The following is a 25,893-nucleotide window of genomic DNA, read 5'->3' as shown; positions in this document are numbered from 1 at the left end:
GTTATGGCTCCTTGGTCTTTAACAGCCCAGTTGTAAATGAGAGGGAGGACGTGCATGTGCAATAATCACTTCTCTTCCTTGCAGGTTCTTTTGACACTGGAAAAACTGGGTTCAGCTTTGCTGAAGATAAGGAAAAGTGCCCTCTTATCTTTGAGGCCATTATATACTCCATCACGTTATAATGTTAGTCATTACGACAATAATACCTGGCCAAAAAGACCAACTAGAAGAGAATTCTTTGATATTAGTTTGGTCACCATGGAGCTCTGGTAGACCATGGAAGGTAACTCCTTGAGGACGAAACAAGCGACTATGCTATAAAAAAAGGCTAAGTCCAAGTTCAGCAAAAAAAAAAAAAACACTAAAAATTGGCAATTGTCTGAAATAACACCTGACACTATCTAATTGTGCTGAAAAGGCTACCAAAAGAGGAAATACTTCACCAAATGAATCCAAATAAGATCTACTGAGAAGCAAAATTCCAAAAAACCACTGCTGCTAATCACTGTAACCACAGCCATCAGAAACATACTGATCTCATTTGCTGAGCTGGTTCCTCTCTTACCCCGAAAGTGGGCGGGATCAGTAACCTAGCCAAAACAAAAGGAGCGCTACTGCGAATTTCAAAATTCTAGCTGCTGATGAGTTAGAAACTTATAGCTATGTAATTACTTGGTAAGTTACTTATATAAAACATAAGATTATAAATATGTCAATAGAAACTAACCAGTTGAAAATAAATTACAATTTTGTAAATGATTTAAGAGCAGCTTCTGATATAAACTTAAAGTACAACTGGTATCTATGCAACATCCCTTCCAAGAATCATGGTGAGGATGTACCAGCCATCCCCGCCACAAATAGCAAGAGAGGAATTAGGCCCTAAGCCCTGAAGTGTTGAGAATATTCATGCAACACCTAACAGTTCTCATGAGAAATAATTGCATCTCATCTCAATTGACATCAATGAAATTTTGGAAAAATGGAAATACTATAATGTAGCTCTCAAATCTTGAATTGGGTATTGAGTTTTTTTTTTCTATGTCAATGAAAAACAAGAATGAGAGATTATTTTCCCCTTCCTGATTCTTGCACATAATGTATAAGAGTGTGTAACACATATATTCACTTAGCATATGCTAAATCTAGCAAAAAACAGTCTTGAGGGTGTGGTCTCTATCCAAAGCCTCTCTCAGGGACTTGAGTAGTGCCTGGCAGACATTATATGGGATTAAGAGACACATCCTACTCAAGAGGCTGGACTTTGCAGGATGAGCAAAAATTTTTAAAGCTCCCCATGATTGTGGGAGTTACCCATGGAAACAAGATTCATGCCCTTTAGTTGCAATACCAGAGATCAGGCAGAAAAGTGAGAAACGAAAGTTTGCAACATGCAGACAAGTGACTCCAAATTACAAAGACTCTCTTGCATGACACCATCTGCAGGAGGAGGCCAATGCCTCTCACACACTGCTGCTGAGAATATCCTAACTGCCCTGTACATCTTGTGCACAGTCCAGCATGAAGAGCCTCTCTCATATCAGCTGTTGGACAGTCTCCAGCTGAGAAGTGAGTCTTGGTATGAACTGGTGAACCTTATCAGGTGAAACTGATTTAGAAGAGTTGTCCAGGGATGGAATTCTCTTGATTCCTGAACTAAGAAAGCCAGCAGATTAGGAAACCACTCATTTAGCTTGGGGTCCAACAAGGAACCACATGCATCAATAAAATCTGGGATCAGGGCCAACATTGGGAAGGCATAGATGTCCAGGTGGAAGGGTGCTAGAACTGGTGAGCATAACGAATTTCCTGTTTAATCAGGTAGCAGGAAAGTTAATCATCAGTGTTCCTCAAAGTCAAACCCATACTTCAACCATTGAGTAGGCAACAATTCTTACACATTGCAAGGTAGATTGATGAAATAATCCTGCACAGATTGCAAAATTCAAAAGGGTTAGTGTTGGGAAAAAACAAACTCATACACACTGAGTCACAAGTCTCCATCACAATCTCATGCTCCACAAACACAGGCAAATACACCACGGGTGAAAATCATGAACAACTGACAGATTCAGTAATGCAGAGCAGCACTGTGTAAGCTCAATGGCAGCCAAACATATGAGTTCAGCCAGGGAAGTGACTGGGATCCCTATACTTACACACACACACAAAACTGACTATTTTGTCATAAAGCTTCAAACCTAACCAGCTTTAAGTAAAAGAATATTCATATATATCACAAAGCTTTGCACACTTTCTCAGGACAAAATAAAATCTATTTCTTTCCAACACGCTTATAAAAACTGGGGACTTTTAGCATTACAAACAATGGTGATAACTGAAGCTCAAGCCAAAAGAATTATCAGTTTTGCAGTTAAAGAAGTAAATACAGTACACAAAATAAATGTCTTCAAAATATCAAAAAATTCTTATCAATTATGAGACAGTTTTATTTACCCATGGAATAAAAATATAAATTAAAACAATGACTCAAGACTGACCTTGAGTTTATCCTGGTAGTCATGTACCACAGTTTCTAATTCAGCTGCTTTTTCTTTAGCACGAGCATGTGCTTCCCTTAGAACATCTTGCTGCTGCTGTACTAGAGCACTAGTCTGACTGTCCTGTTGGTCTAGAAAGGAATTTAAAAACTCACAAATTTCATCATAAATTAAGAAATTGCCAGTATTTCTACTAATTATATGAGAGGAATAACTGGTAAACAAATCATGATAAAGTTTACTATCAGTCTTAGGGTTTTCCATCATTACCATAAGCTGAAGCAATGGCCTGTTGACACTGTAGCTCTTTAACAGCCACTTTTTGCTCTGCTTCAAGAGTTACAGTTTTCAGTTGCTGACGATGCTCTTCCTCCACACGAGCTAATTTGGCCTCTAACTCTCTAACTTTTCTTCGATGCTCTTCTACTTCCCCGCTTACTATCTCTGCCAATCTGTAAGTATGGGAAAAGTGAATAAATATTTACCATAACAGGGTAACAAATACAGGTTTATATGGTGAGACCAATTACTAATTGTATTTCTGTTTATAAAGAATCAAGAAGTCAGTTTGTAAATTTTTAATTAAAACTCTTTTAGTCAAAAGTATGATTTGAACTTGACCTTTGTCTAACAACATATGTACTGTAAGCACAAACAAGTACTAGTTACCTGGTCTTATGCCTTTGGACATCTACTATTTTAATTATTTTCCCTCTTCTCTGTGTTTATGGATAAAGTTTAATGCATGGTTTAGTTTTTTAACTGAGCTTAGTATCTGTTGTACAATTGTTATTTTCCCACCCATTTTGCTGTTATTTTTAAATGTAGTATGAAAACATATATAAATTTGTTTCTATGAACTGGTTACAGTCGACCCCCAGTATTCGCGGGAGATGCGTACCACTACCCCCGCAAATAGCTAAAATTTGCGAATACTTAAAACCCCCCAAAAAACACTTACAACTGCCTATTTTGATAGTTCATAACACCAAAAAAACACTCTAAAAATGCTTATACCTGAATATTTTAATAGTTTTATCACAAAAAGTGCATTCAGTCACGAAAATGACATGAAAATGCAGTAATTTGTGAATATTTCTCTATGAAAAATACTGTGGATAGGCGAGTTTTCTGCAAATAATGTGTATACATGTTCCACTGAGAAATCCGCAAATAGGTGAAGCCACGAATCCAGAACTGCGAATAGGCAGGTGTCCACTGTATATGTAACAGTAAGTACAGTATGCTAAGCAGTCTTAAGTTTCTGTGCAGTAAACAGTAACCTCTCAGTCATTTGCACTAATACAGCCAAGGGGGTGCAAATACATCCAAGTAACGGAAAGAATAGGAATAGTGACTACCCTGGCCTAAGTAAGTATAGCTTAGTTTTACCAGACCACTGAGCTGATTAACAGCTCTCCTAGGGCTGGCCCGAAGGATTACACTTATTTTACGTGGCTAAGAACCAATTGGTTAATTAGCAACGGGACCTACAGCTTATTGTGGAATCCGAACCACATTATAGCGAGAAATGAATTTCTATCACCAGAAATAAATTCCTCTAACTCTTCATCAGCCGGTGGCGGGAATCGAACTCCGGCCCATCGTACCCTGGCCTAGGCAGTGCTTCTTTTAAACTACCTAAAATCCTGCCATAACCCTGGCTAGCCTACAAAAATAAACATACAGATAATTTTGTTAAAATTCTACCAAATCAAAAGAAATAATTATTTATGATGTCTTTCATAAGTGTATATTAAACACATAACAACCAAAAAAGATGACATTTTAGCAAGGAAAATGTATTATTCAAGGACTCTGTTAAAGTAGCCTTGCCTACTAAGACTACATATGATCGAGTAACTACTATCATCAAACACAAGACATTCAAAGGTATTGTGCTGTATGCAGTTTATGTAAATATAAAATGACTAGTGTGTATGCACCAGTGTATGTAGAAAATGAAAACATAATGACCAGATTATCAGTCATGTTGAACAGTAGTGCATACGAAAATACCATTTTAGCATTCTTCATGTTTACTAGACTCCCATTATGCATATTTTCTAAGGATTTAATTTTTGGTGCACAGTACAGCGTACAATTATAGCATCAGCCAATCATATACATTGTACCGTGCATAGTGTATAATTTACACCAGAATAATGATCGAAAATCAAGTCACATAAGAAGACTAGAGTACATCCAGTAAAACTCAGTTTACTGTACTGTATATTATTCATCTGTCTCTCTCTCTCTCTCTCTCTCACATATCTTTCAGTATGGTACCCTAGGAATGTAATTTTAACACTTACCAAATTGGACACTTGGTGTACTTACTTGAGGGCAGTTCTCCATGTGGCTATGTGGTACACAGTTTGTTCTTAGCTCTGTATATCCAATTGCAATTCTGCAATTTTATTTGCTTTTTTGCCAAATATATATATAGGGTAACACTGAGAAAGGCGTTATAACGGGGCATAGTGCAGGTAGAAGTGCAAGTGATCCAGGGGCTACTGTACTTCATTTTACACAGTACATATTTTTAAAAATTCCTACTCTTCTATATTACTCATTATCGCATCCCTGCTTCATCATTATATAACCAGGTATTGTATAAAAAAATACTGTACTATTTTTAATATACAAATTATTACTTTTTTTTTGACAATGAATAAAAACTTTAAGCCATCAGCCTATTAAATGCAGTATATGTACATGTATGTATACTGTATATAAATTTTTATACAGCATATGTATATATTACATATGAACTAGCTGACCAACCCGGCAGTGCCCATGAAAACTTTATATTTGCTTTGTTACAGTACAGTACTATACTTATGCTTTAATAAAATGTGGAAAAAACAAACATAAAAACACAAACCAAAACAAGCTTTATCAAGTCAGACGTCAACCTAGCCCTCTTCATCCACCCAACACAGTATCCCACCCCTCCCAGCCAGGAAAACTGCACCAGCTCCACCTATCTTCCAAAACAACCCCTTCTCTGAGTGAGTTCCTCCACACAGCTTTACTGCCCCTCCTCTCCCATGGCATCCAGCCATCTGACCCACCCCCCTTTTTTGGAAACTTCTCCAGGCCTTCCCCACCACCCAAAACCCTTTCTCAGTCTGTTTATGTGTAAGTAGTATTGCCAACATTTTCCTTAGGCCATGCAGCATTGCCACCCACAGGAAAATTGGTTTTTCAAAATTTTGGAAGGTTTTTAGCAGCTTTCCTTCAGTACCGTCTCTGTTGTTTTTGTGTATTCGTCTTTATTTTTGGTGCATTCTCACCCTTCTCTTTACAAAATTTTTGGGGGGACTAGAATTGTGATTCAGTAGTCTAAGTAAACTACATTTAAATCATACTGTAATATGACAATCATGTAATGAATTGTTTACTGCAAAAGAAGGCAGAGCAGAACACATCACCATAAATATAGAATCTACTGGTCACTTTCTTATCAGATTTGTATGTAATCATAATAAACACACTGCCCTCTTCTTGATTTCTTCACTTTGTTTGGATACATATGTCAATACAAATCCTAAAGATCCTAACAAAGAAATAATGTGGTAATTATGATATACTTAGCAGGATTCGAACCCACATTTATTATATCAGAATGAGGTCATGTTAAACAATCTGACCATCATTTCTTCATTTGGATATTTAGGCTATGTTGACAAGCATACAGTATCCAAAAAGTGTAAAGAAACTGATAAGTTAAGAGGCATTGTGGTTATGATAATTACATCACTATAAGTAGAATTTGGTATTGTATAACTATTGTGTACTGTGTATGGTAAAACAAGATAACCTATGAAGTTCAAGGGTCACTACAGGTAATGTAATCTTAGGTTCCATAATTAAGTGTATTGCAAGATGTGAGTGACTTCCTAAAATTATATAAATACTGTACAATAAAATTTCACACAGTTAAGAATCATCCTACAAATTGAATAATGCGTATTTTAAAGCAAAATTAAATTTTTACACATTTTGAAATATATTTTTTCTCAAATTGGTATATTCAAAAGATGACCTTTCCTAGGCAGGAAATCCTTCTGAAGACTTGTGAAAGTGATGCAACCTTATTTTTATGTTCATTTAAAAGAATAAATTTTCCTAGTTAAAATGATTGTTATTCAGTCAGAGAATCTTTGATGCTGAGAAATATGGTGTTTTCTTCAATTTAAATCTATTACTTTTACAAGAGGTGCCTATTTTAAAACCATTCTGTTCTTTGCAGTTGGCTTAGAGTAAACAATATGTATATGATCCAGTTTGCTCCACTACACCAGGCAAGGTTGCACAAGTTACCTGAAGGCTCCTTTTTGTTTTAAATGCTGGAGGGCTTCCCGGGGTTCTCACCCAGATTCATGAATGCCTATGTAAAAGTAATGAGTTTGTGCTGAGAATTATTTTTATGAAATTATATACTGAATTACTATTTACAGACAATTCTAAAATGTTTCCAACTACCCCATATATAACTAAAATCATGAATATCAGCACAATTATTATATATATTTTATCTTTGCTCAAGCAAAATCTGTATGCAGTGAAATCAATCCACACTTCAAAAAACGAGTTTAATCAAATTATTTTTACTCAAAATAATTTGATGTTCCTTTTATTCCCTTAGCATTCATTCTTCACTAGTATTTTTCCATGTTCTGGAAAATTGAGATTTCTTTACATTGTCATCCTAACTTAACAGACAATTCTTGGTCTGGCCTTACAGTAAGTAACAAAATCTGTTAAGTAACAAAGACCCAATAGTATAGACTATAAGATACCTCTGAGCCAGTGTAGCAATCTGAAAATCTGTCTCATTCTTTCTTCCTTCTCTTGTTATGTATTGTTATTTCATTGAAGGATTTGAGAAGTCTTTAAAGCTGTAATGTATTCAGCAATGCAACAGGCTTAATAAAATATAAAAATTACCATATGCATTGCACATGTACACGAATCCATGTTTTTTGCTGATTTTATACTAAGCAAATAGCTACCTTTTTGTACTGCACATTTTGATATCTCCACACTGACAAACTAGTAAACACTTTATCCAAACCTTTGCTTATGTGTGCAGGGATACACTGAAATATAATTATTTATTTGGTGTAGCATACAAAAATTTACGAAATCCTTCCACTATCCAAAATACATTCTGATGAAAGCTACTTGAGCTTGGCTATTATACATCACTGGCTGAAACTTTGGGTAGTTATATAATCTACTATAATTTTTTATTAACATAGTTATCTTCAGCACTTTTTATTAAGGAATATTAATATTATCAAAACTTGGAATAAAATATCAATGCCAAAACAAGAGAGAATGAGGGAGGAACAAGATAAACACACTAATTCATAAGTTTGCTCATAGAACAGCACATCCTCACAAACGTTTCCTTTTACAAATGAATTTTAAACTTGCTGTACTGCAATTCTTAGCTAACAATGAACAACTCTTTAATATAAATGCTACTTTATATATAAAAATAAATATTCATAAATATGAACAATACATCTGCATAACACATGCAACAGTGATAGTATATGTATGATTGGCATCCTGTTAATCTTACAATTCCTGATTGACCTTTGACCTAAGCTTAATACTGTCCATTTCAGAGTTAAGTGGAGAATTTATCTATTAAAATGTTAAGTTTATTATGTGCCTAAATATATATTACAAATTAAAATCTAAATTGTTACAATATTAAAAAATCATGTAAACATTTTTATTGATATGCTGTCAATGTTTTTGATAGCATTACCTATCATCCCAGCATTTGCAACTGTTAGATGTTTGTTTTAAATACGGACAATATCGTAATCATGGATTTTTTTATGGTTTCCTTAAGTGAGGAATATTAAGAAATGAAATATCTATTACAGTGGGAGTGGGTGGAATACTAAATATAAACGCCATCTTTTGAAGGCTACAATTGTCAGAAGGAGGAGGTAAGTTGAAATGTTCTGAGTTTTGTTGATTGAGCCACTTTTTTTTATATAAAATTTTGTTCATATTTACTTTTCAATTCAGGTACCAGTAATGGCAGTTTTTGAAAAGGGTTTTGCAAGCTGTTAAATACAGTAAGGAATGCAGCAATACACACAAGCATAATAAAACATAAAGTACCGTATGCATTACATGGGAATTTGTATGAATGTTTCTCTGCTGAATTCAGAAACAGGGTGGCTACCTGGTTGTACTGTGCTTGCATTTTAGTATCTCTAAATTAAAAATCTAACATAAATTTCATCTAAATCTTTGTGCGTGCATGCAGGCTTAATAAAGATTTACTTCAGCAATATGGTTATTTAGTTGGTATGGCACAAGAAAATGTACAAAATCCTTATATTGTCCAAAACACATCGTAAGCTCCTTGAGCTTGGCTGTCATATAACATTGGTTGAAACCTTGGTAAACATGTAATTCACTGTATGTACACATTAGGTCGAATGTATTAATCATATTTTATTAAGGGGCATTAAATGTAACAAAACTTGGAATAAAATAGCAATGCTCAACAATAGTGAGAAGAGGAAGTAAACAAGGACATTCATACGACTGCTTATGGAACTACAAATTATGTGTGATGAACATGTGAACTTACAACATTTTCTTATAAATTCAATTGCTTCCACAACAGTATTAATAAAATCAAATAATGGGCAGTGTAAATTTTTGTTTACCATTCCAAACAGATAACAACATTCTTGTTTTTCAATATGGAGATACTAAAATGAAAGTACAGAACAGCTATTATTCCAACTAAAATGAAAGTACAGGAAAATAGCTATTATTCCATACAAAGTCACTATAAACACTGCACATTTACATGTAGTGCATATACTGTAGTATTTCTTGTACAGAAGTTTCCATTTAACACTGAAATGGACAATATTAAACTGCAGTCAGCGTCAGTCAGGAATTATAAGATTATAAAGACATCAATCATTTTTACATCACTACATTTGCATTTGTTTTGTAAATGTCCGCATTTATATGCAGTATGTGTGTCCGTATTTATATACAGTATGTGCATACAGTAGCACCTACATCTAGTGATACAGTGACCCCTCGCTACTTCGCGATTCGATTATCGCGAATTTACAACTTCATGGAGTTTTTAATGTATATTAATGGAAAATATAGCGTGGATTTTCTGGAGAAAAATCGCGATATATGAACACCCACAATTTCTCATTAAATCCATTAAAATATTAATAATAAATAGTATTTCCTAGTCTAAGAACAACAAAACAAGCGTAAAATAGCAAAAAAACACATATTTGCACTTGTAACTCCTATGACAAAATAAAAAACCATCTGGAAAGTGATGCCTATAAATGGAAAGTGATGCCTATACAGTACAGTACCGCGTGTTCCATTGTTGGGAAAACACAAAGCGTACCATCTCTGTGACTAAGTGTGTTGTAACACGGGCTGTGATTGGTGCATGGGAGGGAGACGACAAATCACAGCTTCAAGATTTCTAATCGGGCCTGTGATTGGTGCTTAGACTGATGCTCAGAACCCGCATCATCTCCCCTTTTCTCTCTCTCGCAGCCACTTCACTTCAAGCTTTCTCGCCAAATGGTTTTCTTTACGCTGTGCTGTGTGATTTTTTTTGTGCTTTTTGTTGAACTTTGCTCCAATTTTCACCCCCTGCAATGGCTCCCAAGCGTGCTGCTTCTTCCAAGGCTGGTACTGAGCCTAAACGCCATCGAAGAATGATGACGATCGCTGAAAAGGTGAAACTTCTCGATATGTTGAAGGAAGGGAGAAAGTTCGCGGCTGTAACCCGCCATTTTGGCGTGAACGATTCACTACATCTACAAGGACAAGGCGAAGATTAGGAAGACAGCTGCCATCACCTTTAACAAGTCGGCGAAGAGAGTGGTTACGGCTCATAATAAAACTATTGTCCGTATGGAAGCTGCTTTGGCCGTGTGGATAGCCGACTGCCGAAAGAAGAACATAGCCTTGGATATGAACATTATCCAAACAAAGGCTAGGAGCCTGTACAAGACCTTCGCTGCTAAGGAACCAGAGGACGACAGTGGCAAGCGTAAAGAAGCAGAAGAAGATGAAGAAGACTTAGATGATCCGCAACCAGAGACGTCCAGTCATTCACCACTTAAGAAACTGCAATTTTCTGCTAGCAAAAGGTGGTTTGCAAAGTTTCAGAAACGCTACGGCCCAAAAAGCGCTTCCTTGCATGGCGAGGCTGCTTTGGCTGACACGGTCGCTGCTGAAACACACGTCAATGAAACCTTCAAGAATATTATCTCTGAAGGTGAATATCAGCCCGAACAAGTTTTTAATATGGACGAGACGGGCTTGTTTTGGAAAAGAATGCCCTCGCGAACTTTCCTGTTCAAGGAGGATGCAAAAGCCTCTGGCTTTAAAGCATACAAGGATCGTGTGACCCTCGTGATGTGTGGCAATGCTGCGGGATTTTTATTAAAGCCAGGACTTATTTACAAGTCTAAAAACCCAAGGGCTTTAAAAAACAAAAACAAGAATCTGCTACCCATACATTGGATGCACAATCCAAAGGCCTGGATAACAAAGATGCTGACCTCCGACTGGTTCCACCAGTGTTTTATCCTGCAAGTGAAGGTGTATTTAGCAGAAAAGGGCATGCCATTCAAAGTCCTTCTCATTATGGATAATACTGGTGGCCATGCTACTGATCTGTCATATTCGGGGGTTCAGGTTGAGTTCCTACCGCCCAACACGACGTCACTTATTCAGCCAATGGACCAGGGAGTTATTAGGGCGTTCAAGGCCCTATACACAAAGAATACCCTGGCGAACCTGGTTGCTTCCGTGGATGCCGCCCAAGAAGACGACAATTTCAACTTGAAGGCATACTGGCGGCAGTACACAATTGCTACATGCCTCCAAAATATCCACAAGGCATTGGAAGAAATGAAGCCTGCCACCATTAACACCAGCTGGAAGAAGTTGTGGCCCGAGGTTGTTTACAACGACAAAGGATTTACACCTGCCGAAATGCAACACTCAGCATTACAGAAAGCTGTGCAGTTGGCTGCGATCCTTGGAGGTGAGGGCTTTGCAGACATGACCACGAGCGACGTCGACGAACTTCTAGACTGCCACCCCCAGCTGCTAACTGACGAAGACCTCGAAGAGTTGACGAAGTCGGCGAGCGAAGAAGAAGCAGCAGCAGCGCAGCACGAAACAGAAGTTGTCTCCCAAACTGGCTTCACTTTGGAACGGCTCGCCAGGCTCTGCAACCTGGCTAAGGAACTGCAAGAGCGGTCACAGGAATGGGACGACGATATGGTTCGATCGGTTCAATTCTGCAACAAGGTCGATGACATCATGGCCCCCTACAAGATGCTCTTCGACCGGAAAAAGAAGCAGCGGCAGCAACTGCCAATCACGTTTTTGCAGCCTCGCAAAAAAGAGCCAGTTCCTGCTGCTGCTACTATGGTTACACCTTCAGAAACCGGGGAAGAAGTGGAAGAGGTGCCCCAGGAAATGGCACCGCCGTCTGAAGAGACGTAAAATACAATCATTAACTGTGCAGTAAAAGTCATCATTACCTTCATCGTCATCATTTTTACTGCGCAGCAAATTCATCACCATCTTCATTCAAGTTTTACTTCAACTTCTTTTGTGGTGAGTACAGTAACAATCTTTATTTTTTTTTTAATCTTAAGTGTTACTGTACTGTATTACATGTAGTACAGTACAGTAACATGATACTATATTGTATTACTGTATATATTATTACTGTATGTATACTGTATTCTGTAAAATTTAAAGCTTGCCGATCACGTCATATACTATAGCTACTTTACCACAGTAAATTAGCCCCTGTTATATGGTACTGTAAACTTACCTACTGAAGTCATATTGCTTAACAGTTGTCCCTGTTATTAACAGAGTAAAGGGTGGGTTGTTAAGAGTACAGGGTGGGTTTTAAAAAGTCCAAATACTGTACACGTTAAATAAATAAATATGCTGTTTGTACTTCGCAGAATTTCAGTTATCGCGGCCGGTCTTGGAACCTATCTCCTGCGATAAAGGAGGGGTCACTGTACTTCATAGTAATGGTTATATTTGACAGTGTCTGTGTCTATGGGTTATCCAGTACAATAAGTTGAAAATTCATTTGTAAATAAAAGAAATGAAATGTTTGAATGGACATGTAGTGTATGAGTTTGTACACATATCTTTGAATTTGACTTCCTTTATAAGGTTTATGAATAAAGGAATTAATTTTAATGTAAATGAACATGATATTTTTTATCAGATTAATGCTTGATAACAATTTGATTACAGATTCCTTCATACAAAAGTAAAAAGATGGCATAGAGAAAACATACCCAAAGATCAGAGCTGAAAAACAACAACTGCAATATTGGGGTTCATTATATTGAGGTTTTAGTGTACTTGCATTAGGACAGACAGTAAATATTGCATTTTGATATGAATAGTAGGCTCTTTATGAGGAAGACATCACAAGTTATAGTCTGTTAAGTTGAGATTATTGGGCACAGAGATTTTTTAACACTACAGTTTGGGGAATATATGAAAGTTTTACATCTATACATTAATAATGTAACATAAAGTGCATTTATACAGCTCTAAGTACCCAGTTGATTAACCAGTATAGCACTACAGTTGCTAACAAAGTTCATGCAAAGAAATTGTTGTGTGTTATGTTCAAAATATGCCTCAGGTATTATAAATTACAAAACTAAACATGCTTCATTATTTCATGAACTGTAAATTGCAGAACAGTAAGTTTTACATATCAAAGTAGAGTAACAACAAAGAAATGTAAAATGCATTAGTATGATAGTAAGATAAGGTTAAAATATCTTGATAAACTATAAAACTTGTAATGAACATGCAAGAATGTTTTAGTGCAAATGATATATTTAAAAGCACATGATACTGCATTAAACATTAAGAGAGCGCAGCAGCAAAATTTTAGCAGACAAAACTGGTAAAAATTATGATGGTAAAATAAGGTTCAACTAGAAATATACAATATATGACTGACAGCTAACAAAATTCATAATCCATAACTAAGGTAGCAGTGTATTTAATGCTATATATCTGTGCTTCAACAGAAATTAAATCCAAAACAAGTATTACTGACCGACTGAAAAATTGCTATACAGTACATGGTCAGGATGCAAAGTATTTAGTAGGACAATACATGATGGCTCCAATGTTTCCTTTCTCATGGTCTCTGTCTACGATGGAAGTGACCAATGGGGACATTATATCTATATCCATTTTGAAGAGAATATCTAAGGTCACCAAAGCTGTATTCCATCCTAGATGAGTAGTGCAGGTTTGATAAGCCATAATAAACAAGAAAGCACGGAGAATGCTCAATGCCAGAACTATCTCCAATATTCCTGCTTTCACACATTCAGAGGTTCAAGGATACTGAGGGACAATGACTCACCTTAATTTTTCTTGTAAATCTTTTATGGTCAGTTTCAGTCTTGTTAGTTCTTCTGTTGACTGTGACACAGGACTTCTGTCTGCTTCTTTATTATGAATGCTATCAATAACTTGTGGTTTTTCACAAATTTGGTCTGAAATTGATTTTACTGCATAATTTGTAAAATTTTGTGATGAATCACTTAATTTCTCAGAAAGAGTTTTATTGTCATTTTCTAGTGCCAATATCAGTGACTTCTGGTCCTGGAAAAGTTTTTCTGATGCTAGTTTAGCTTCTTTAAGTGCCTGAATCTGGTTTCCCATATCATCTTTTTCCTTTTTCAACTGAATTATAACTGCACTGTCAGCACTGTGAGATTCCTCCAGCTGTTTGTACATCTGTTTCATTTTGGTCATTTGTTCTTGTAAGTCGATTCGTGCTTTACTCTCGATTTGAAGGTCTCTGGCGAGTTTAGTGTTCGTTTCGTTGAGTCCCTCTACCTGCTTCTGTAGGTTGAGAATGTTATTATTGAGTGTGTTAATTGTTTCCTTTAATGTCTGAACTTCATTCTCCTCTACATCTAATTTTTCCTCAAGGCTTGATATGGTCCCTTTAAGTTCAGCAACTTGTTCTTCTAATTCACTCCTGATCTGGGTAAGATCATCAAACTTCTTCTGAAGATCCTCCTTCTCTTTTTTCACTTGAGCAGCCTCCTTCCTGGCAAGATTTCTCTCTTCTTGAACACCACCAATCTTACTGTGCATCTCTGCATTATTCTCCTCTATTTGTCCTATCTGCTTCTCAAAGCCTAATCTGGTGGAGGTAAGAGTTTAAGGGTATTACCATGTTACAGTCTGCCAAAGAAGAATCAAGAAAGAAATGGAAGCATTCAGATGAAAGCTACTTCCCAAGAACTCCACAATCCCATACCAAATTTCTCCATTCAGACAAGATCATACTCCATACATTGCTGATGAAGCTGTCAATAAAAGGCTAAATGGCATTATTTACGTAAGTATAGTAATTCACATTTCATCCTTTCAGAATAATGTATTTACAGTCACTGAACTTCAGTTAACCTATTTATCCCTAGTCTATTGTCATTAATTTACTTTGTGTAAACCCTAGTCCTTACTTTGTGTAAACCTTAGTCCCTTGACTTTGAGTCAAATACAATACTTCTATACCGCATCATAAAAAGGGTCATTTATATACCAAGAACAGCAAAGTCTGTGAAGAGTATCATGCAGTTCCAACCTCAACTTGATAAATTATTCTAATAGTAATAAGAATTTCCCAAAAAGAATATTACTACATAAATAATGGCAAAATGGAATAACCTGGCTGCTTTAATTTTAGAGGATTTTGCAATTAGTCAGTAGAAGATTCTACTGACTTCAGAGATGGCCACTTCCCAAAATCTAATTGCTATGACTATACAATGTACTTAAATGTAAGTATAATTAGCTAATCCATCTGACTGCATTGTATAAACACAGTTTAATTAAGAGAAACATTATGTTGAAGGCTGAATGTAATTATTTGCTAAAATATTATATAATTGCTGGTAACATCAACAATATCCCCATGCAGTATTCAAGAAGTCCAGACAACACTTTCTTGTCTAAAGAAGACAACAACAACATATTTAGAAAGGGACAATGTTATCACAATATGGTCCAAAGCACCTATCTAAGCATGCTATACAAGACAATAATGATCTAATGAGAGCATTTACTCTTAAATATGATAGAAGTTGATGTAACAAGGCATTTACTGCTTCTTGATGAGAACAATATTTCCTTGGAACTGCACATATAATTACCTATAATTCTGCTCTGCTCACAAAGAATCTCACTTATTGTTTAAAGAAAACTGATGATTAAGATAATGAAAACAAATTAACTTGACAAGACTTACTTTATATCTGTGAGTCCCTCCACCTGGTCCCGTAAGAACTTGTTCTCGGCTTCATACTTTTCTATAAGTTCCTCTTTCTCCTTGTATAATCTCTCTTTAAATTCCTCTTGTTCTTTAAGTAACTGCTCTTCATACCCAGAGGATCCTTCCCTCAACTGCTCATGTAGTTCCTCCTTTTCTTTCTTTAAATGCTCAATTTTCTCTTGAAGGTCCTTATTCGATATCTCCATGTTCAGGACCTGTTAACACAAATTGAATTATGAATTTCCACAATTCTAAGTGCACTACCAATTACAAAACTAATTTTATCAGAAAAATTCTTCAATATAATGAGCCATTACGCATTAAAGGAAGGTTATTATTATTATTATTAAAGGGTCGACCATCACTAATCTGGCAATCGTTAATCTGGTTCCATCACTAATCTGGTGCTAATTTCGGCTAGTGCAATTTCAAATTTCCCAGGTCATCACACCAACCTATCAGTACTATTTTTTGGAACTACTTGAATGCATACGTACGTACAGTATATGCCCTAAGCCAACGATTATGTTATCTTCTGGGTTGTAAAAAAAAATGAGAAAATGGAGTAAAAATGTAAATGAGAATAGCATAAAATATAAATGAGAAAATCATAAGCGTAACAACACAAAGCAAAACAAGATGTAGGGAGTACTTTAACGCCAGCGAATGAGTTTGTGTTTGTACGTACCCTACACATATGATGGTGTTATCTTTTGGGTTGTAAAGATAAAAAAAGAATGAGAAAATTCATTAAAAATATAAATGAGAATACCATAAAATATGAATAAAAAATTCTAAGCATAATAACACAAACCAAAATAAGCTGTAGCAAGTTTTCCGATGCCTGGGAATAAGTTTGTGCATATGTAACACCCTAAGCACATGATTGCGTTTATCTTTTGGGTTGTAAAAATGTTTTAAATTTAGAAAATACAGTAAAAATATAAATGAGACTAGGATCAAATAAAAATTTAAAAAAATCATAAGCGTGACATATGAAACAAAACAAACTGTAGCAAGTTCTCCGACACCTGTGAATGAGTTTGTGCATTTGTATGTACCCTACTTACATAACTGTGTTTATCTTTTTGGTTGTAAAAATAAAAATGAGAAAATACAGTAAAAATATAAATGAAAATAGCAGAAAATATATATGTATATATATACAGTATATATATATATATATATATATATATATATATATATATATATATATATATATATATATATATATATATATATATACATATATACAGTAGAGCCGGTCCTCGACGCTAATCCATTCCAGAAGCGTTGAGATTCGATTTAGTCAAATTCTGAATCAATTTCTCCCATAAGAAATAACTGAAAATGGATTAATCCATTCCTGACCACCAGTCATTACCCCAACCTTGCCTTTTTATACAAAGCATTACAAAAATTACAATTAAATAAGTTCAGAGTTGAATAACTTACCGTATCAGAAGCACTTTTTACATTTTTAAATGCATACTGTATCAAAAAAATTGGCCTACGACCAATGCGGCCATATTACCGATGGTAGACCGAGTGCCATAGGCAAGGCTAGGTAGCCTATAGGCACTACCAGAATGTACTGTAACAGGTACACACGAAAACTGTTGTTAATATTGATAACATTGAAAAACAAGCCTGATTATTACAGTAAATTAATAATATAGTATTTATAAGCCGAATTACTGTCTGTTATCATAAAATTAAGAAAAATTTCCTAAATTACTTTGGCACTTGGCAGCTTGTGGCATGAGCAAATGTAAACAAACCACAGCGCCACCCTGGTGGTGTATCGCGGTACTAATTACATAAACGGCCAAGTTATTATGCAAGCCTGAATGATGTCATTAAATACTCAGTTACAGTGAATTTATATTCATTTTCTTTTTATATTATGAAATATCTGTATGCGACCATTCAATCGCCTAAGCAATATCAACAGAATGCCAAAGTTTCAATAAAATAGAGCACATATTGGATTTTCTACGAATATTTGAATGTGAGAAAAGAACTTTTGAAATATTCAAGTGTAAAGTTTAAAGAGACTCAAGAAGGCTTGGGATGGAGTGAATCGTGGAGCCATATCTTCTCCCTTCATCTTTCTGAGAGCAACTGAACTCTAATTTACTGAGTAGCTGCCTGTATACCTACAATCGTCACCATAACAACCAGAGTTGCCAAAAATACTGATTCCATACTATGATCACTTATTTTTACAAGGTAAACAGAGAAAATTGGGACGGTTTTCGCTACATAGCAGGTCAGCTGCTCCTTACACTCTCGGTGCCCCCAGGGACCCCAACAGCCCACAAACTGATCTACAGTGTTTTTCATGTGCAGTAATGGATTCTAGAATGCTTTTGGAAGAATTTTAGCTGTTTTTTAAAATTTAGATTTTTTTTACCCCAAAGTAGCTGGTGACCCCTTAACAGTTGAGATAGAAGAGGACAAAACAAAAGTTATATCTGGTTTGTTGCTGATCTAAAAAAATCATGGAAATACTTAACATGTCAAATATTTTGCTTTTAAGAAGAGCCAAATATATACTTTGTAAATAAAAAAAAAAAGCTTGTACTGTAAAGAGTGATAACTGCATGAGGAAACCTACCTTAAGGTAACTATCCTGTTTAAACATTTGCTACTACACAAATTTTTTTACAATTCAAATCTGTAAAAATTTTATTTCATAATGTCCAGAAATTTCATAAATATTCATGCCTGATACTCTGCTAGCAATGAATACCAGCTGTAAGTAACAAAAATAAAAATACCACATGAAAAATCCTAAATCCCATCTGCCATCGGAAATCAATCCACAAGCTTTCACACACAATATTAAAGGCTTTATCATAAGTGCATTGATAATTTTCCAGATAAATCTTGAAATTTCTAAACTCATTGGCTGTAAATTCCTATACTCACTTACCTTGTTCTTATTATGTTCAATATTGAATTCTAACATGGCAATCAGTTTGGCAGTATCCTCTTTCTCTTTTTCCCAGTCTTCAAGAGTATTTGAGAGTTGCTGGTTCTCATTACCAATGGTATTTATCTCCTTCGTGACATTCTCGGAGGTGGCCGAGGTTTCCTCAAGTTTCTCCTCCAGTTCTTCACAACGGCCCTCCGCCGTCGTAAGCTGACCACTAATTTCCTCCATAGCCTTTTCAAGATCGCAAATCTTTTCACTCTGCAAAATCATTTTAAGATTAATTAATGCCTTGCCAAACAAAAATGAATGTCTTTAAAAAGTTAATAGTAATGGGAATTTCATACTGCATAAAAATTAAACTGACAACTAACATAACAATTCTGAAACTGAACCTCATATACTGTATTATGTGGACAATGCCCAAAACAAAAATACTTATCCCTATTGCCCATAAAATCATTGTGTACAAAGTACTGTACTACATTCTGTTCCAAATAAGTGTACAAGCACATTTATACTATGTGTATTATGACTTCAGTATCTGACATTCTACATCTGACAGTTTTTAAGGGAAAGTCAAAGTTCAATTTCCATTTTTGAAAAAACAGATAACATTCTCGCTGAAACCTGCAATAGTATCAGAATAAAAAAGTAAAGTATAATATCTAAAAATTTTCATTCATATGGATGAACACCTCCCATAACTTACAACCTATGCAACATGTGACCAACAGCAATTGAGACAAAAAATTAAAAAAATGTAAAACAAAGGAAAATAATAACAATATAAATGGTACTTATTATTTAATGATGAATAGGGGCATATTAATGTTTGAAAAATGATTAACAAATATATATATATATATATATATATATATATATATATATATATATATATATATATATATATATATATATATATTATATATATATATATATATATATATATATATATATATATATATATATATATATATATATATATATATATATATATATAGTATATATATATATATATATATATATATATATATATATATATATATATATATGTATTGTATGTATGTATGTAAAAACTGAATCACGAAAATATGGAACGTGATGAATTTATAAATAAAGAAAAAATCCACAAAGAAAAGAGAAACACTGGAGTGCTGCGGGCATTTCGACTGTTGTCCTTTACTTAGCAGACTGAAGAAATATAAAAGTAAGTTTACAAAGAAAGCTCATATAAATGACAGATGGGGATTACAAAGGAAAAAATATTTACCTGGAATCCAACACCATTGAATAATTAGTAGAACTGCCAAAACAGGGTAATAAGAGGTTTAACAAAGGATTAGGATCAACTGTTCAGAAGCAGGGACAGGACAATTAAAAGATTATACAAGGAGGTGACTGACCACCAAAAAATGTTGGTACAACAAAATAATTCTCTTTTTTTGTAAACAATAAAAATTTTTGCAAGATGAACATTTTTACAAATAAAAAATTATATTACACATACAAATACATAGAAAATATATATAAGGTAACTAATTTGTAATTGTCAGTGATTTTATCTTTTAGGTCATTCTTGAACATTGTTCTAATACAGGGATCCAAATAATACATGCCAGGGGTAAGGTTAAAATTACAGCTAGAAGTAAGCTGTATGATAGCGGGCTCCAAAAGATTTCTTGAAGAGAAATATTTTGAACTGGCAATCACTGAACTTTCAGTCCAATTTATCCTGTGAAACGTTTTCACTTAAATGAATGAATATGGCATTGGATGTTTGTCCAGTTTTGACTGAATACTTATGTTGCTTAATAAGTACAACTAAATCTTTGCTAGATTGGCCAATATAAAAAGAGGAGCAGTCCAAACATGGAATTTTATATATTATGTTGTTGTTTTGTTTAGGGTTATTTTTTATTAACATTCCTCTTTATTTGTAAAAATGTTCATCTTGCAAAAATTGTTATTGTTTAAAAAAAAGAGAATTATTTTGTCACCTTGTATAATCTTTTAATTGTCCTGTCCCTGCTTCTGAGCAGTTGATCCTAATCCTTCATAAAACCTCTTAAATATTTAACCTTGTTCTGGCAGTTCTACTAATTCTTCAATTGCGTTGGATTCCAAGTACATATTTTTTCCTTTGTAATCCCATTTGTCATTTATATAAGCTTTCTTTGTAAACTTACTTTTATATTTCTTCAGTCTGCTAACTAAAGGATGACAGTTGAAAGGCCTTGCAGCACTCCAGTGTTTCTCTTTCCTTTGTGGATTTTGTCTTTATATATATATATATATATATATATATATATATATATATATATATATATATATATATATATATACTGTATACAGGTTGTCGTTGTCGGGCTTGGTTACAGGCAGTCCCCGGTTATTGGCGGGGTTCCATTTTTGAGGGTGTGATGATAACTGAAAATCGCCACCAACCCGAAAAGTGCCGATTTTCGGTTATCGGCGCCTCTGTTAGGTACATATCGGCGCCGATAAGCGGAAATTGGCGATTTTCGCCCCAAATTGCCAATTTTTGTCGCTAGACAAGCCCCATAAAACCGGATCGCTGTTAACCGGGCCCGCCATTAACCGGGGACTGCCTGTATCAGTGATCCAGTTTTACAGTGCTTGTCTAGCGACGAAAATCGACAGTTTTCAGCGCCAAAAATCGCCGATTCCCGCTTATCGGCGCCAATAATTGGGTATTGGCGCCGAAACATACCTAACAGAGGCACCAATAACCAAAAATCGGCAATTTTCGGCACTTTTCGGCGCCAATAAGCCCCGGAAATCACCGAAAAATGGCAGTCATCATCACACCATCAGAACGGAACCCCCACCGATAACCGGGGACTGCCTGTGTGTGTGTGTGTGTGTGTGTGTGTATATATATATATATATATATATATATATATATATATATATATATATATATATATATATATATATATATATATATATATATATATATATATATATATATATATATATATGTATAACTGAATCACGAAAAATATGGAACGTGATGAATATGTAAATAAAGATAAAATCCACGAAGGAAAGCGGAAACACTGGAGTGCTGCGGGGCCTTCGACACTAGTCCTTTACTTAGCAGACTGAAGGAATATAAAAGTATGTTTACAAAGAAAGCTCATATAAATAACAGAAGGGGATTATAAAGGAAACATATGTACCTGGAATCCAACACAATTGAAGAATTAGTACAACTGCCAAAACAGGATTAAATACTGAACGGTTGATCTTAATCCTTTGTAAAAACCTCTTAAGTATTTAATCCTGTTTTGGCAGTTGTACTAATTCTTCAATTGTGTTGGACTCCAGGTACATATGTTTCCTTTATAATCCCCTTCTGTCATTTATATGAGCTTTCTTTGTAAACATACTTTTATATTCCTTCAGTCTGCTAAGTAAAGGACTAGTGTCAAAAATGCCTCGCAGCACTCCAGTGTTTCCATTTCCTTCGTGATTTTATCTTTTTATATATATATATATATATATATATATATATATATATATATATATATATATATATATATATATATATATATATATATATATATATATATATATATATATATATATATATATATATATGTGCAGGCAATCCCCCGTTATTGGCGGGGTTCTGTTCGAAGGCGTGACATTAAGTGAAAATCGCTGATAACCAAATATCAGCGAACTTTGGAAAACCAAATATCAGCGAACTTTGGAACTAATCACTGATAACCGGAGATTGGCGCCTCTATTTGGTATGTATCAACGCCAATACCCGATTATCGGCACCAATAAGCAGAAATTGGCCAGCATCTTCCCACTTTGTCCTACATAAGTTTTATTACAATGTTTCCATGGAATCTTATAAATACATCTTGTTCCATTTCCCCGTGAATTTCTTATTAGCAAGTTTCTAATAGTTCCTAGTGTTTTAAACACAACATTGATACCCAGTGGCTTGACTTATCTAGGGATGTTATTAAAACAAGTATAAAAAGGAAGCACTAAAAGGTTTTTGTTTTCGAACTTTTCAGATAACAGTAATCATGGTATTAATTGGACGGAATCAAAGGAAATTATGTTTTGCAAAGATCTAACAAAAAGAAATTTTATAGAATCCTGTACAGTATAATTAAAAAAGACTGTGAAAATTTATTAAATATCAGCCTTGGTTTGTATGAAGTTAATGAAATTTTAACAAATGTATTTTAAAACAAGTAGGGTATTAAGCATTACCACTGTTCGGTAATTGTTAGCGTAGTTCGTCTTTTTAGCATTGTTTGTCTTGCCACGAAGTCTTCTTGTGACTCTGTATTTGTTTTCTTGTCACTCGTAACTGAACCCTGATGAGGTGTAGAAATACATGAAAGTGCTCGATTCAAGTCATTTCTTTTCACCTTTCCCCTGACTGATGCATATATGACCATCACATGTTTCCATTGACTTGTTATACAATATATATATATATATATATATATATATATATATATATATATATATATATATATATATATATATATATATATATGTACAGTTCAAAACCACAATACTTAAAATGAGACAGAGAAGAGATTACAAAGTATAAAATATACTGATTACGTAAGAAGTTGAAGAATAAGCAATACATAGGGTTGTCGAGTTCCAACTAAAGCTTGGGAGGGGTACAGAGGATTTTATGTGATCTGGGCATTTAACTGGGGAACCAACTGTTTGATGAACTGTGATTCAAGGATAGACAGTTGATGGATATTTAGAGCCCAGCCAATAATTTTAAAATCACTGTATTCATTATCTTATTTACATCTGCAGTGATTTCTTATACACACTATATATATATATATATATATATATATATATATATATATATATATATATATATATATATATATATATATATATATATATATATATATATATATACAGAACTCCGGACCTTGACGCTAATCCGTTCAGAAGAAGCATCGAGATGCGATTCAGTCGTGATCCGAATAAATTTTTTCCATAAGAAATAACATAATTTACATAAAATACTGTATTAGATGCACATTTTTATTTTTAAATGTATAAAAAAACTGCCCTACGTCCAATGCAGCCATATTACCGATGGGAGACCGAGTGCTGCCGGCTAGGCTAGGTGCTGTACTGTACTGGGTAGGCACAAAAATTATTGCTAATAATAAAACATTGAAAAACAAGCCTAATTATTACAATTAATTAATAAAATACTTGAAACAAGCCAAGTTATGTCTGTTATGACAAACTTACGAAAAATTGTTTATGATACGTAAGCAGTTTGCCTTTCAACCATTTGCCATGAGTGGATGTAAACAAACTGTAGTGCTGCCCTGGTGGCTTGTTGTGGTCATATGTAAACATTATTTACATACAGTAGTATTTATGGTAAATTTCAATGAGTCTACTGAAATACTGTACTAATATTATTCTCCCAATACAGGTACACAATCCTTTATCCGAAATTCTAAAAACTGAAAAGCTCTAAATACTGAAAACATTTTGTTGAGAGTAGAGCGTCAATTCGTAAGGTTGGTGGTTTGGCGTGCCAACAGCTGACCTGAGTCATTTGGGTGTGTGCTGCTACTCAAATTATTTTTCTTACGAAATCCCAAGTATTGACCTTAGAAAATCCCAAGATAATAAAATAATTGTACATCTGCAAAGCCTTAGAGTCCTAAATAATCTCTCTCTCTCTCTCTCTCTCTCTCTCTCTCTCTCTCTCTCTCTCTCAGGAAAAGATACTGCTAATATGGCTAATATGAGTCTCTTTAACCAATGGGTATTAGCACATATGCACATACTGTGTGTGTGTGTGTGTTATGTTTTAAAAATATATAGTACATGTATTAGAACAAAAAAGAAACATATAAATTTTGTTGTTGTCAGTCACGTGGACTATAAATGGGTGTGACCAGCAGGAAACAGAAATGGATTAACATTCCTCAATAGATTAAAGAAATGAATCAATCTCTCTCTCTCTCTCTCTCTCTCTCTCTCTCTCTCTCTCTCTCTCTCTCTCTCTCTCATCGTCAGTTTCACGTGAAAAAAACGTTCTTTCTCAGACAGAATGCAACTAAAACCTGACTGGCTGGCTGGTTGCCATGGAGAGCTGTTAGCCAATGATACTCCTCTACTCTTCTATTTATAGACATATTTCAATCACAAATTGGGTATACTGCACGATCATGACACTCAATAACTTGCTTTATATAATTATTTCTTCATGAAAACAAGGATTTAACAGTAATTTTAACTTTAATACAGTGGTATGAAAAATCCCAAGCAGTTTGTCGTAGTGATGCGTCATCACTTATGAATCCTGTTCCTGGACTGTCCTCAAATGTGTAACTATAAAATTAAATCATAATATTCAGTAGCTATCTTCATCACAACACTTAGTAGCATGTAAATTAAAGTGCAGAGTGAAGTCATAGTTAGGAGCTTGTTTTCTGTTCTAAAATGGGATTTATAAATGTACGAACAACCCTCTCCAACATCGATAAGATAAAATGTATCTTATAGTCTTACTTATCGTTAAAATTCGTTATTGTATTGTAATGATTTTTATCATCATCACATTATTGGTATAATTATTGATTTAATTATTATTATTTTTGGTGTTGTTACAACACTAAAAATAATAATTAAATCAATAGTTATACCAATAATGATGATAATAATAATCATTACAATACAAATAATCCTACATTCCATGTTGACAGTACTAATATTGGTAATAGTTCATGGTAACAATGATAAAGGTAACACTACTACATAAAAGAGGTACTACTAAGTATAATATGAATTATAACTGTTATTTGGTTGCCATTCCATGTGAAAGTTCTTTTATATGTTTTAGAAGAATATTTTCCCAGTAATGGGATTCGCAGATTAGTGTTACATGACACATGTTCTATAATTTTTTTTTTTTTTTGCTGATATGCCTTACGACGTGATTAGAACCCCAGTCCTCGACTGTACCAGAACTCAACATCATCTGATTTCGA

At 34.5% G+C, this 25,893-nt stretch overlaps 1 protein-coding gene across 26 annotated transcripts in view; it reads right to left on the bottom strand.

The window, feature by feature from the left end:
* Positions 1–25,893, bottom strand: part of Golgin245 (Golgin-245) — a 307,575-nt gene that overhangs the window by 74,546 nt on the left and 207,136 nt on the right. For 22 of the 26 annotated variants that reach the window (XR_010851323.1, XM_067094416.1, XM_067094418.1 and 19 more), the window contains 5 exons: positions 18,845–19,105; positions 15,883–16,121; positions 13,984–14,775; positions 2,772–2,953; positions 2,502–2,632 (listed from right to left, as the gene is read on the bottom strand). Coding sequence is in view for 23 of the 26 variants with exons in the window: in XM_067094416.1 (XP_066950517.1) it covers positions 2,502–2,632; positions 2,772–2,953; positions 13,984–14,775; positions 15,883–16,121; positions 18,845–19,105 (1,605 nt within the window). In the remaining 3 variants the exon portion in view is untranslated. Of the gene's footprint in view, positions 1–2,501; positions 2,633–2,771; positions 2,954–13,983; positions 14,776–15,882; positions 16,122–18,844; positions 19,106–25,893 lie in introns of those variants that run through there. The other 4 variants (XM_067094429.1, XM_067094430.1, XR_010851325.1 and 1 more) reach the window with 2 other exon arrangements.

The sequence above is a fragment of the Macrobrachium rosenbergii genome, chromosome 50, assembly GCF_040412425.1.
Source record: "Macrobrachium rosenbergii isolate ZJJX-2024 chromosome 50, ASM4041242v1, whole genome shotgun sequence".
NCBI classification, from domain to species: Eukaryota; Metazoa; Arthropoda; class Malacostraca; order Decapoda; family Palaemonidae; genus Macrobrachium; species Macrobrachium rosenbergii.
The sequence above is the reverse complement of the archived record's forward strand: the minus strand, read 5'-3'. Positions and strand labels throughout refer to the sequence as shown.